Below are 13054 nucleotides of genomic sequence, written 5' to 3' on the forward strand. Positions count from 1 at the left end.
TGTTTAACTAGCTGGAATACCAGTACCCTGGACGGAAGTAATGTAAATTCATGATTAATGAAAGGTTATCTTAGGACATGAAAAGTTGCTTCGTTATATGTAATTGTAAAAAGCGCCCGTAAAAATTTGCAAAACACAAAATGTGAAACCGCAAGTTTGCATACATCTCCATTTGGACCCAACAAACCTTCATGCCAAATTTGGCGAAGATCCATCAAAAGGGGGCGAAGTAGTGGTAAAAAAACGTGAAAATCAAAACTGAAAATTTCTATGTACCCCCGCATGGACCTAATGAACCTCCATACCAATTGTGGTGAAGATCCACCCTGCGAAGTATTTACATGGACATATAACAGACAGTACTATTATATTTATATAGATAAACCTTGGATTATAGCGAGCGAGAAATATATGTAATAATTTCTTTACTTTCCTTTTACAGCTCTGAAATTATTTATTATATCAATTCTTTTTAAGAATCCATTATAATCTGATGACAAGCGCTATTCAGTGTGTACATATTTTTAAAACACAAAAGGCTATTTCATATCACCAAACAATAAATAGCATGAAAAAATACCATAACTTTTAGTCTGGGTAAATTAAGACGTTTAATAACACGAGGCACAAATAACTGTAGTTAAACCACCTTTCTAACAAAGTGAAACAAAAAAACAATAGTTGAAATGTACTATCGAAGCCTTCGACAAGGTCAGGAATAGTTGGAATATACTTTCTCTTCGGTAGAACTTTCACAAAACATGCTTGATTATGAGTATTGAAATGGACAAGGTCACATGCAAAAACAATTTTCACAATGTAATATAGATTATATAACCAAAAGCACTTTTAAGGACCATGAAAAAGTATATAAACTAATCAACAAAACAGATATTTACGTCACGATTTTAAGTCTCTTATAAACACTGCTCAATATTAAAATTTGTCTATTAATTGTAACAACAAGTTCAGTCGCTAGACGTATAACAAACCTTATTGGATGCATCAAACTGAAATGATAAAATCTGTTTTTTTCATTGTTACTAATAGAATGGAACATAATCTCTATCAGTTCTACTACTGGACGAAGAAAGCTGGGAGTTTACCAGTAGTTAAAGTGAGAGTGAGCCCCCAAGAGGCTCTGACCCTGGCTAAAAACTCGCTAAAGTAGCCCCAAGTTATATTAACAAGGGACTAACAGGAGCTGAAACAATATTATAAGATAGTATGAAAGAGAATTCGATAGGATGAACACTATTTGCTCCATTTTGAGATCACTGCTGACAGTGGAACAGATAGTATCCAATAATGGACCATCTCTGAAGCAGTGGAATCCACTACCATATGTAAAGTTTTGTATAGCAAAAACAGAACACCTGTTACTGGAAATACTTGCAAGTCCAGGATGCACAAAAGGAGACATCACCACTACCTCTTCTGTGGAAAGTTTAGTCAACATATTTTAAAGATTCTGATATGTCTGAATAAGTCTTAGTACAAGGTTTATGTTTTGTTGCTATCTTAATCGCAGTGTGGTGTATTTTTCTTCTTTACTTTGCAGCTTAATAAAATGTTGTACTAGCTAGTTGCTTTTTTAAAAGTTTTCTAAGTGGCTAACCAGCTTCAGAATTCCACTTTAACCAATAGGAGTTTCTAAAGCAAAACGACAAAATTTTATAAGAGATAGTATATGAAAGGTACGTCTGGACATACCAGACGATAGTGATTACTCAGGATTATGAAATAGGTGTCGCGCTGGAGTAATAATGAAAAGTTTGCAGATTATACGTTTTAGAAGCCTTGGACAATGTCAGGAATAGTTGGAATGTACTATAGAAGCCTTGGATAGTGTCAGGAATAGTTGGAATGTACTATCGAAGCCTTGGACAATGTCAGGAATAGTTGAAATGTACTATCGAAGCCTTGTACAAGGTCATGAATAGTTGAAATGTACTATCGAAGCCTTCGACAAGGTCAGGAATAGTTGGAATGTACTATAGAAGCCTTGGATAAGTGTCAGGAATAGTTGGAATGTACTATAGAAGCCTTGGATAGTGTCAGGAATAGTTGAAATGTACTATAGAAGCCTTGTACAAGGTCAGGCAATATCAAGTAGACTTATATGCTCGCATTACAAAAGTTGTAGTTACATAGACACCACTGTTGTTCTCCAGTGAGTTGGCGGTAAGTTTATGGACTTATAACGCAACTGTTGTATCTCTTAATAACTTCCATGCCACATTTGAAGTATATGCAGAGATTTCATGCTGTGTCAAAATCTTTAAGTGATAATGATTTAACAAGCAAGAGAGGCAGTAGAGTTGTATTAGGCATCATTATAAAAACAAGTCGGCCCGGCATGGCCAGGTGGTTAGGGAGCTCGACTCGCAATCTAAGGGTCGTGGGTTCGAATCCCCGTCCCACCAAACATGCTTACCCTTTCAGCCGTGGTGGCGTTATAATGTTTCGGTCAATCCCACTATTCGTTGGTAAAAGAGTAGCCCAAGAGTTGGCGGTGGGTGGTGATGACTAGCTGCCTTCCCTGTAGTGTTATACTGCTAAATCAGGGACGGCTAGAGCAGATAGCCCTCGTGTAGCTTTGCACGAAATTCAAAAAACAAACAATAAAAACAAGTTAAAAGTAGAAAAGGCAAAATTAGCAGCTTACTCATTTAAATTATAATTCTTACAAAACATTTCTTCCTTCTCTAGCGCATGTGTAAATGAAACTAAACGTGTAAAACAGACAGGAACGTCAATTGACTCTTCCTGTCATTTTTGTTAATTCGACTAGGGATGAAAAAAAAAAACATTCGTGGAGTGAATAGTATTTTATTTTTCATATAGCTCTCAACCTTCAGTGCTATGAACAATAATAATAAAATACTTCCTTGCGTAAGTAGTCAGCAGTAACAATACTAGCAAATAATTATTGATATTTGAAGGAACACTTCCTTACCGAAATAGTCAGCAGTAACAATACTAGCAAATAATTAGTGAGATTTGAAAGAACACTTCCCTACGTAAGTAATCAGCAGTAACAATACTAGAAAATAATTTGTGATATTTGAAAGAACACTTCCCTATGTAAGTAGTCAGCAGTAACAATACTAGCAAATAATTAGTGATATTTGAAGGAACACTTCCTTACCGAAACAGTCAGCAGTAACAATACTAGCAAATAATTAGTGAGATTTGAAAGAACACTTCCCTATGTAAGTATTCGACAGTAACAATACTAGAAAATAATTAGTGATATTTGAAGGAACACTTCCTTATGGAAATAGTCAGTATTAACAATACCAGGAAATAATTAGTGATATTTGAAGGAACGCTTCCTTACGGAAATAGCCAGCAGTAACAATACTAGATAATTAGTAGCGATGTTTGAAAAAATACTTCCCTGTATATTCGACTGTTGGGCCATTTCTGTTTCATCTTGTTCACTGATTTGCAATCCTCATCACCAGTGATATCCAATTTTCACTATAATTTTCACTCTAATTACTCTACAATAGTCTTATCAAATATTTATCCATTTTCATATCTTTTCACATTCGTGATGCAGAGTCGTCTGCTAGCAAGTCAAGGAATTAACATGAAAATTAAGTATTACGGCATGCAAAAAATGAAATAAAAAGATGAGTAGCGAAAAAACACGGAGTTCGACACAGAGACAAATTAAACGAACCAAAAGTAAGCAAAAGCACAAAATATCGAGAGGATTACATGTGAATTCCGGGAATCTGGAGATAGGCCTATGATCAGGCAATACAGTTGTATCCTTTGCCCTTGTATCCACCCATGATTGCAGGGATTACGTACAGAATGATGTTTTTGATTAAGGTTATGTAGTATGTTAAGTTAGGATGACATTCTCCGTCGAAAATGACACTTCTCATTCTCCAACCTGCACTGTTATTTGTCTTGGATAGTAGTTTTTGAAAAGTTTGAATTCTGCTATTTGATATCCGCGCCAGGTATCTCGTTGCAGTACACTTACTATTATGTGTAGGAGCCTAACCCCCTGAAATCAATACTGTATGTGCCACTTTAAAATAAATGAATAGACTACCGTATGAAACTCAAAACCACTGAACATTTTAATTACATCCGTATACGGAACATTTGACAAATCATGTTCAAAAGTCAAAGAAAACCATTCATGAATGATTGATTTTATCACGACAGAAAATTAAAATACTAAATCAAACGTGACTACTCAGCAAGTTAATCAGAGACGTAGCTTCCAGGAATATGAAAAATTCAAGTTTCGCAACAAGGACATTTGAAAATAGCACATTTTCTTCTTGTTGTATGTCTGCATCGTAGTATAACAGTGCTGACATAGAAATTAATTTCGCGCTCGGCATGGCCTGGTGGCTAGAGCGCTGAACTCATAATCTTTGGGTCGCAGGATCAAAACTCCTCGCCAAGATGCTTGCTCTTTCAGCCGTGGAGGCGTTATAATGTAACAGTTAATCCCACTATTTCTTGGTAAACAATAACTGTTTGTTGTGTGTGATGTTAGTTGCTTTCCCGCTAGTTTATCACTTCCAAATTAAGGATGACTAGCACAGATAGCCTTCGATTAGCTTTGCGTGAAATTCAACGAACGCACAATAACAACAACAAAAAAGCTTTTCAATGTTCATTGCAAGACGAATTTTACAGCAAACTAACCCCAATGAAAGAAGAGAATATTAATGATCAAATATATCGTTTCAGCGCTTTTATCTAAGCCGGTAAAATTGTTCTAGGTGTTTGTCTTCTTTCTTCAAATAATTTGTTCATTAGAATTGCTTTACATGAGATTTCACCTTTAATAACATAAAGCGTTTAACATTTACAATAAAAAATATTTTTTCCGCTCTTAACCATAAGTAGGCAAAATTTAATGAGTGTCAAAGGACTTGCACAAGAAACTGTCAGTAGTTGTCGGTGCCCAATAACTACTACTCTCATATTAAAAAGCTTCAATATGTGATATGTTTACGTCTTTTTGTGAACAGTCGTGCTCATCAGTAATATAGGGGATTAGCTGAGTGGGCTCAAGCTCCTGCCTGATACCCCAAAAGTGCCCTTTTTCTTCGTCGTAAAACATTGTCAACAACAACTGTAAGGTACGCCTGATTCCACATCATGCTTGCTACGAGTTATTAGAAGAAAAAGAAAAGATTTCAGCTTTAAAATGAATGACATATAAGGACTTGTAAGTTTTTACAGTAAGAAAAACAATAACCGTGATACGCTATTAAATGCTAATATGCAAGAATTCACTGTTTAGTTTTAGGTATATATAATGCAAGTTGAATAGGAATAAAAGAGGATCTATTTGCTTCTTATTGCTTTTTTATTTTATGTACCAGAGGCAACCCATGATCTCTCTAAACTCTTCATCTTCCTTTCCCAGCAAAAAAGAAAAAAGCTTGCCTTACGATGCTTGAAAAGTGTCCTGCCCTTTTAATGTCCTCTGCACATCGCTGTTGACTATAAGCTACTTTTTTTTTGTCTAGGTATAACTGTATTTCAAAATATAAAAAAGTGTATTTGAAGTGAAGATGAGAATTATGTTTAAGATTACATATGTAATAACAAAGATACTTCATTGTTAAAAATAAGGCTGAGTGACTTCCAAGCTCGTAAAATATTTGAACTATCGGCTTTTTTTTTTCAGGGGTTTTTGTGTCCCGGATGAGAGATCACGAAACACAGAAATTACTTTCTGGGTTGATTGACATTGGAGATGAGATTTTAGAGATAGATGGCGTTGGTGTAAAAGAGAAGGACATAACAGAAGTGAACAGTTTGATGACTAAGAAAAATAACATACTTTTGACCGTCCTACCGTATTCGAGTCGGGTCGACGTGTGAAACGAACACGAGCATCTTTCTTGATCCTTCTTCTAACAGTTTTTTCTGTTTTTTATCATTTACAGAAAAATATTCGTCCTGAAACATTTTACTTATAGGGGAATTGTCATTTCATACCTGCATTGATACAATTGAAGTACTAAAAATCGTTACCTGTAGAAGTGGAATATTTTAGAGATTGAATATATATATATAAATTGAGAAAAAAAGGATATGGTCAAACTCTCACCCACATGATCGTATGGTTTGTTTAGATTTAGCTGCCTAAATGCGTTCTGCTATCGTGCTTTTTAGTAGTTGTGTAATCACAATAAATGAATAAAACACAGGTTCGTTCTCACGTGACGTATAAGATATTATGTAAACTAATGTTTAAACCAGGATGCAGAGTTAATTAAACTTTTAAGTGGATCATCATATACTTACATTTGATGGATATCAGCTTTATTTGTTTGTTTTATTATGTTTATGTAAGGTATGAAACTAATAATAAAAATATCTTACTGTTGCCCAGTGAAGGCTCTGGTAAGAAGGCTGAAAGCTCGCAATTAAAGAAAGAAGTATTGAACATACAAAAGGTTCTATATATATATATATATTTTTACATTAAGTAAAAGCAACAGTATTTTCAACCCAAATTTTATCTTACATTTTAGTGAAACATAATACTAATCATTCATCTTTCTTTTCTGAGCAGAGAGTAGTCATTAAGTTAGGCTTATTAGTGTTAAGCGTTTGAAGTATATTTTACTAAATGCATAAAATTTACTCGTTAGGCTGTGATTTTCAAATATCGTGTGTAGATAAATTCGTCTTTTTATCTACATCTGAATTCTAATTACTTTGTTAAATGTTAAAATAGATTTCGGGAGTAGATGCTATAAACATCTTTTAAAATAATGTATTTTATAATTGCTGATTTTCTTCTAAAAGGTTCAATACTAAAAATACTATCAGGTTATATTGTAATAATTTAAGTGTCGGAATTAACCATTGTGTTATTTTCACTATTCTTTATTTTTGTTTTAAATTATATTGACATTCAATATTTTTGTAATATAAATCACGTAATATTTCACATTCTTAAAGATTGGTTACCAAAAGTAAATTCCATCCAATAGTAGGAGGACATGGTAGCACGTATTTTTGTACTCTTGTAATGTATGTTTTTGACTAAAAACTCTTAATATGTATGTTTAATAACTATATATATATATATATATATCATGTTTATTGTTAATGATATTTCACACTGTACTTGGTAAGAAAAGTCAAAGCATAATAAATATCATTTGTGTTGCTATTCGTATGTTGTGTGTTAAAAGCACTATATTATAATACAGAAATTTTTGCAATCAGTTAATGTCAAATATTATAAAAGTACTTACAGTACGTTATTCAAATTAAGTTGGAGAGATTTCTTTTAACTTAGTTTTCTTGCTTTGCACTTAAGGCCTGGTCTTGTATTTAATTAATCATTTTTTGAGGAACTCTTAAATACAACATACCCAAAAATAATGATATTAAAAAGGACATCTAGGACAATAAAAGTATGTCATTTCTAGGTCTGTCAAGGCAGGTTAAAAACAGATGTATTTTCAAAATATATTCAATTTTGCTTTCACTTTATATTAAAACGAAATATGACCTATGTTGTTTTGTTCAACTGTATTATGCTTTCATGTTCAAATAATATTTTTAAAGTAAAAGAAAATCAAATGCTACAATTGTCTTTATTTGACTACAAATTAAAGACTTTAAACTATGAAGTTAAGACTTTTGACAGAATAAGGATGATAAGGTTTTACAATATCGTTGTATTGTTTATAATCTCATATATGACTTGTTGAGCTATCTTGAAATATTTCAAAGTATGAATAAGCTACTGTATACTGTTATTATCTAAAGTCAAAGTTCAACTTAAGTACATCTATTTGGTATTCTTTATGATTACCTGCATTACAAAGAATCATGCTAACATGTTTAACTGTCGAAAAGTATTTCAGTATCTCGTTGATAATATATTATATGGAGTTATTCTACTCTAGAACTGCTATATACAGGGGCGGATTGGGAGCCAAGACTGACCAGATCACTTAACTTTAAGAGTTTTGGCCAAATTTTTTTAATAATTATTTAGACTTAGTGTTTGTTTGTTTGAATTTATGCACAAAGCTACACAATGGGCTATCTGTGCTCTGCCCACCACGGGTATCGAAACCCGATTTCTAGCGTTGTTAGTCCGCAGACATGCTACTGGAGGGCTAGGCTTAGTGACTAAGTATTATAAAAAAGTATGTTCTCTTAATCTAACTTTATAATGTTACAGACTACATAGTTTTACACTTTCATTTACATATGTACATAGTTTGTTTCTTAGAAATTCCATCATGGCTTTGAATGCATTTCTTGAAATAATTGACTTACGTTGAAGTTCAGTAAGTCTAGAAATATTTTATCTGACGATATGTGCTTATCTTTTTGCTGGAAAAAGTTGAAAGCTCGTTGGTGTCGTCTCACATAATGAAATAGCTTTTGAAAGGATGTTTTTTACCGATAAGTACTTTTTAGAAAACATCACAAAACTACAGCTTGACAAAAGCTTCTTATAGAAGAATCAAGTAGATTTTAGACAACTTCTCTTATCACTGGTAAGAAAAAAAAAGGAGGCTTAAACCTAGGTGAACTTCAAGATGGATCAACTTTGAAGTAGTTTACTTCGAGCATAGAATGAATGTTCAAATACTTGAATAGGCTTGGTCTAGAAAAGCCTCAAATACTTATAATATTGGACTACTGTTGTCTCTAGTTTCCAAATGTTTGAATGGACGTCGCTCAACTGAAAAAAAACAGTACATTATAAGGATCAAATATTGTTTTATTTGAATGTTTGTTATAACTAATTTGGATATGGTCAACATCATATTCAGAGTTTTTATGAACGTGAATATTATAGACTTTCGTTTGTAGTTTTCTAGTTTTTATGCGATACCTTTCTCACTTAAAATTACATAAAGCTCCTGTTTTTTATTTAACATAATCTTAAGTGGGTTTGTGTTTCAGTTAAATGTATTGTTCCATGACGTCTCTGTTGATTTCTTTTTCACCAAGTGTCCGTCACAATGACAGTCATAGTCTCACTATTTACATAGATTGCTCTTATGATCTCTAAACTATGCAAACCGCTTGTGATTTTTCTTGTTACTATTTTAGGTATTTTTTAAAAGCTTTTGTCTACCTAATCATACTCTGCTAAATTAGTCCTATGCTTTTCTTCACTTTAAACTGGATTACTTCAAATATATAATATTAGCCTTCTATACATACATAATCTGATTTTCTTAGTGGACTCCACGCCTTAATATCGTATCATTCTCAGTCCTACCCTGCTCATGTATTGGAATGTCACTTCTGACTTCTTCATCTGAGTCACGTTAGATGCAACATTAGGTTTATCTGAATTCCTGGACACGTAGAATTATTTGACAGTGAATGTTATGATTTTCAGCATACCCAACTCTCCCATCTCCCAATTAGGTTGATTTTTTCTGGTAACAATTGTGATCTTCCAATCTTCTAGATTCAAGTGTTTCGTATCTTTTGTATTTTCTGTGTGACGGATTTATTATTATATATTTATTTCTATATCGATGTTTGTTTGAATTTAATTTATGTTTAGAAATATACATAGATTATACTGTTGGATATGTATTGCGAAGCCCCCGCCTGTTCTCTGGGGTTGTGGAGGATTCTCGAATGTAGAAATCATCAATGTGTGTGTGTACGCGTGAATGCTAGTGTAGTTTGTATTGTTGCGTGATCTGAATGTTCGAGAACCTCTCCACACGCCTATAGATGTGACCAGCGCAACGCGCCGAAAAGGAGTTGCTGTAGTTGGTGTGCTACGGACTCCGTAACACCTGGAGCTCGTGTCTTTCCTTGTTTTTTAACTCTCATAATTTTTACTCATTTATTTTTGACTCCTTACACTTCTACCACCATGGCTCCCTGGTGTGAATGGTTTCCTGTCCTAGCATACACCATTCTCATTGAAAGAACCCCCAAGCGGCTTAGTGGTAATTCTGAACGTTAAAAGCCAGTTTTCAATACACTGCACAGATGACTCATTTAAAGATGACCTTGTTTAAATTCCAAGTCCAGGGGATAAGTTTCACTTTTTCAACTCCAATTGTTCAGATGTAGTAAACCTTTTTAAATGTCAACTTCAGAAGAAAAGTTTCACTTATCATCCTCAAATATCCAGATGTAACCTTTTTCAATTTAATATTAATTTTTATAATTGTGTTGCATCAGTAACAACTACCCTCTTACAACCTGCTACAGACCATGAATAGTTATTTTAGACATGAAGTTTGTGGAATGGAACACCAATACCAGCCTTTAATAATTTTTTTGCACCCTGCGAGAGTTGAAAATATGAGCAGAATATATATGGGTGCTACTTCTGCAGATACCTCTTCTAACTAAGGTACATTTTATACTTTCTATATTATACTGTGTACACTGATTTTATTAGCGATTTTTTTTCCTTTTGGCCTATTTCTCTGAGAACTTGTTTTAAAATATCATGAAATTGAGCATCACTGTCGCTTAAACATAAGTAAGGGTCACGATTCCCAGTTAAGTTGAAACTGTAAACATGCTTTAACTTCAGATTCCAAATTGATTCCTTTTTCCGGATGTATTCAACTTTGTACACCTATCAATAACGAATACAAGGATAAACTGAAAGGAATGGATGGATAATTCATAAGTGTCTTTTCACATAGAAGTGTGTTATATAAAACGAATTACAGTCTTTAGAAATAAATCTACTTATATGTTTAAAATCTACGAAGTAATGTTTAGCAGAAACTTTGTCTTTTAATTTATGCAAAGAATCAAAATTATCAATGTACGTGATCAGAACTCGAAAGATAGTTAATTAGTCGTTTCTTAAAGTGTGTTTTTGTTAATGTTCAATGCATTAATACTTCTGTTAATATTCTCGAACTGTAGAAGTTGCACGTAATTTAGCCACATGTTTCAAGCTCTCAAAGTTTGCTCACCATAAACATGACCATTTATATTTGATGCAAACCTACCCTGACAAAGTTTGAATGGTTGTCATATTTAATGTCTGCAACTAAACAAGATTATTAATCCTAAACATGCACGCGTTGCGATGTTGAGAATATCTTAAGCGAAGGAATAATTCATGGATACCTTTTATTTATGGTATTCACCTTGTTTATTTTCCGTGAAATTATAAGTTTATTAACTTGAGGTATGTTTCACGACATGTTTGTTTGAAGTTAAGCACAAAGCTACACAATGGGCTGTTTGTGCCCTGCCCACCACGGGTATCGAAACCCGGTTTCTAGCGTTGTAAGTCCGCAGACATACCGCTGTGCCGCTGGGGGGCATTCACGACATGTATACGAACAATTATGAAGTGAGAAAATTGGAGGGTTCGAGTTATGTTAACCATTTCCTTCTCATGAGTTTGAACCTAAATTCTTCATTAGCAGTAGTTTGAAAATATCAATATTCAAAAGGTTCTAGTTGACTAAGAATGTGATAAATATCATACAAAAGAATCGTTGAGTTTTGTTTTTCTATAAGTGCACACATGCAATATATTTCCAGTTCTAATTCAATGTTATATGGAAAGGAACAACAGAAACTAACAATCAGTGAAAAAAAATTAAAAAGCAACAAAATTGTTTTCATTATATATCTATTTCTTAAAGTAAAGAGAAAAACAATGTCAGGAATAGTTGAAATGTACTGTCGAAGCCGTCGACAATGTCAGGAATAGTTGAAATGTACTATAGAAGCCTTGGACAATGTCAGGAATAGTTGGAATGTACTATAGAAGCCTTGGATAGTGTCAGGAATAGTTGAAATGTACTATTTTGTATTCCATTTTTTATCACTATTTAAAACTTCATTTGCAGTTAAATAATATGCAAGTTTGTGCAAGGAGAGGTAATATTTACCTCCCTAAATGTTAAAACCAGCAGGCTTCTGGGGTTTCGCTCTTTGGTCTCTGTTGGGACCCTCAGGCAGTCTCCAGACCTCTGGCTTAAAATATATGAACCAGCTCCATCCATATAGGTTCCAATAACACAGGCCTGCGATAGTTTTTATTATCTTGAACTTTTTACGTGTTCTACAGTAATTCCTATACGATGAATCCGAAAATGATATCCATTTTTCTCAGTCACGTACCCATTTTTCAAAAACTTCATATGTATTATTACATAAGTGAATCATTTTCATTGAAATCGGGTCACATTTTATTATGCTTAAAATGTTGACAACCACTGGCTATCAAGACGTGAGAGTCTTATCGATCGTTCTAGAACCCACGGGAAACACAACGCTAGAATATAAACGGTTAACAGGCCGCATGACGTGGATAGTATTTGTTGGTGCGTGCACTTTGACATTATTTTTTCTTTTCAACATTTTTTATTCGTCGGTATGGCAACAAGACGTTGTATAAATGACCCAAATATATTCTGATATATTTGTGGTAAATTTGTTGTAAAGATACAAAGGCCAAACATTACAGAATTCGTAAAAAAAAACGTATTACGCGTATTTTGGAATAAAACTTGGGGACCAAGACAAATCATGTTCTCCACACAAAGTTTGCACCTTTTGTGTCGAAGAGTTGAGACATTAGACTAAAGGTAAAAAAAAGTCTGCCTTTTGGAATTCCATTGGTCTAGCGTGAGTCTATAAACCACGGAGATGACTGCTATTTTTGCTCATGTAACGTGCAAGGCTACATCACTCGAAATAAAGAGGAAATATCTTATCCGAACCTTGAATCTGTTATAAGGCATGCTGCTCACGAACCTGATGTACCTGTACCTACTCCACCGGAGACTCTTGATACAGTTTCATCTGATTCTGAATCTGATGTCAGTAGAAATGATGATAGGTATTGTGTTCGACCTGAAACGTCTGGTGAACCACAACTTTCCACACAAGGTGAACTTAATGATTTGGTGAGAGATTTGGGACTTCCTAATGATTCTATAGAGATTTTGGGGTCCTGACTTCGGGCTAAGAACTTACTCTCTCCAGGGACACCATTTTACTCGTACAGAAATCTTGACAAAGAGTTTATACAATACTTTTTGAAAGAAGGTTCACCGGTTTATTG

The 13054-nt window shown here is 33.8% G+C and overlaps 1 protein-coding gene across 2 annotated transcripts in view; it reads left to right on the top strand.

Moving 5' to 3' along the window:
* Positions 1 to 6058, top strand: part of LOC106459078 — a 63137-nt gene extending 57079 nt beyond the window's left edge. For both annotated transcript variants that reach the window (XM_022385490.1, XM_022385489.1), the window contains exon 9: positions 5678 to 6058. In XM_022385490.1, coding sequence (XP_022241198.1) covers positions 5678 to 5874 — 197 coding nt within the window. In that variant the 3' untranslated portion in view covers positions 5875 to 6058. The remainder of the gene's footprint in view (positions 1 to 5677) is intronic.
* The last annotated feature ends 6996 nt before the right edge of the window (positions 6059 to 13054 follow it).

Source organism: Limulus polyphemus, unplaced genomic scaffold (genome assembly GCF_000517525.1).
Source record: "Limulus polyphemus unplaced genomic scaffold, Limulus_polyphemus-2.1.2 Scaffold555, whole genome shotgun sequence".
Classification (NCBI taxonomy): Eukaryota; Metazoa; Arthropoda; class Merostomata; order Xiphosura; family Limulidae; genus Limulus; species Limulus polyphemus.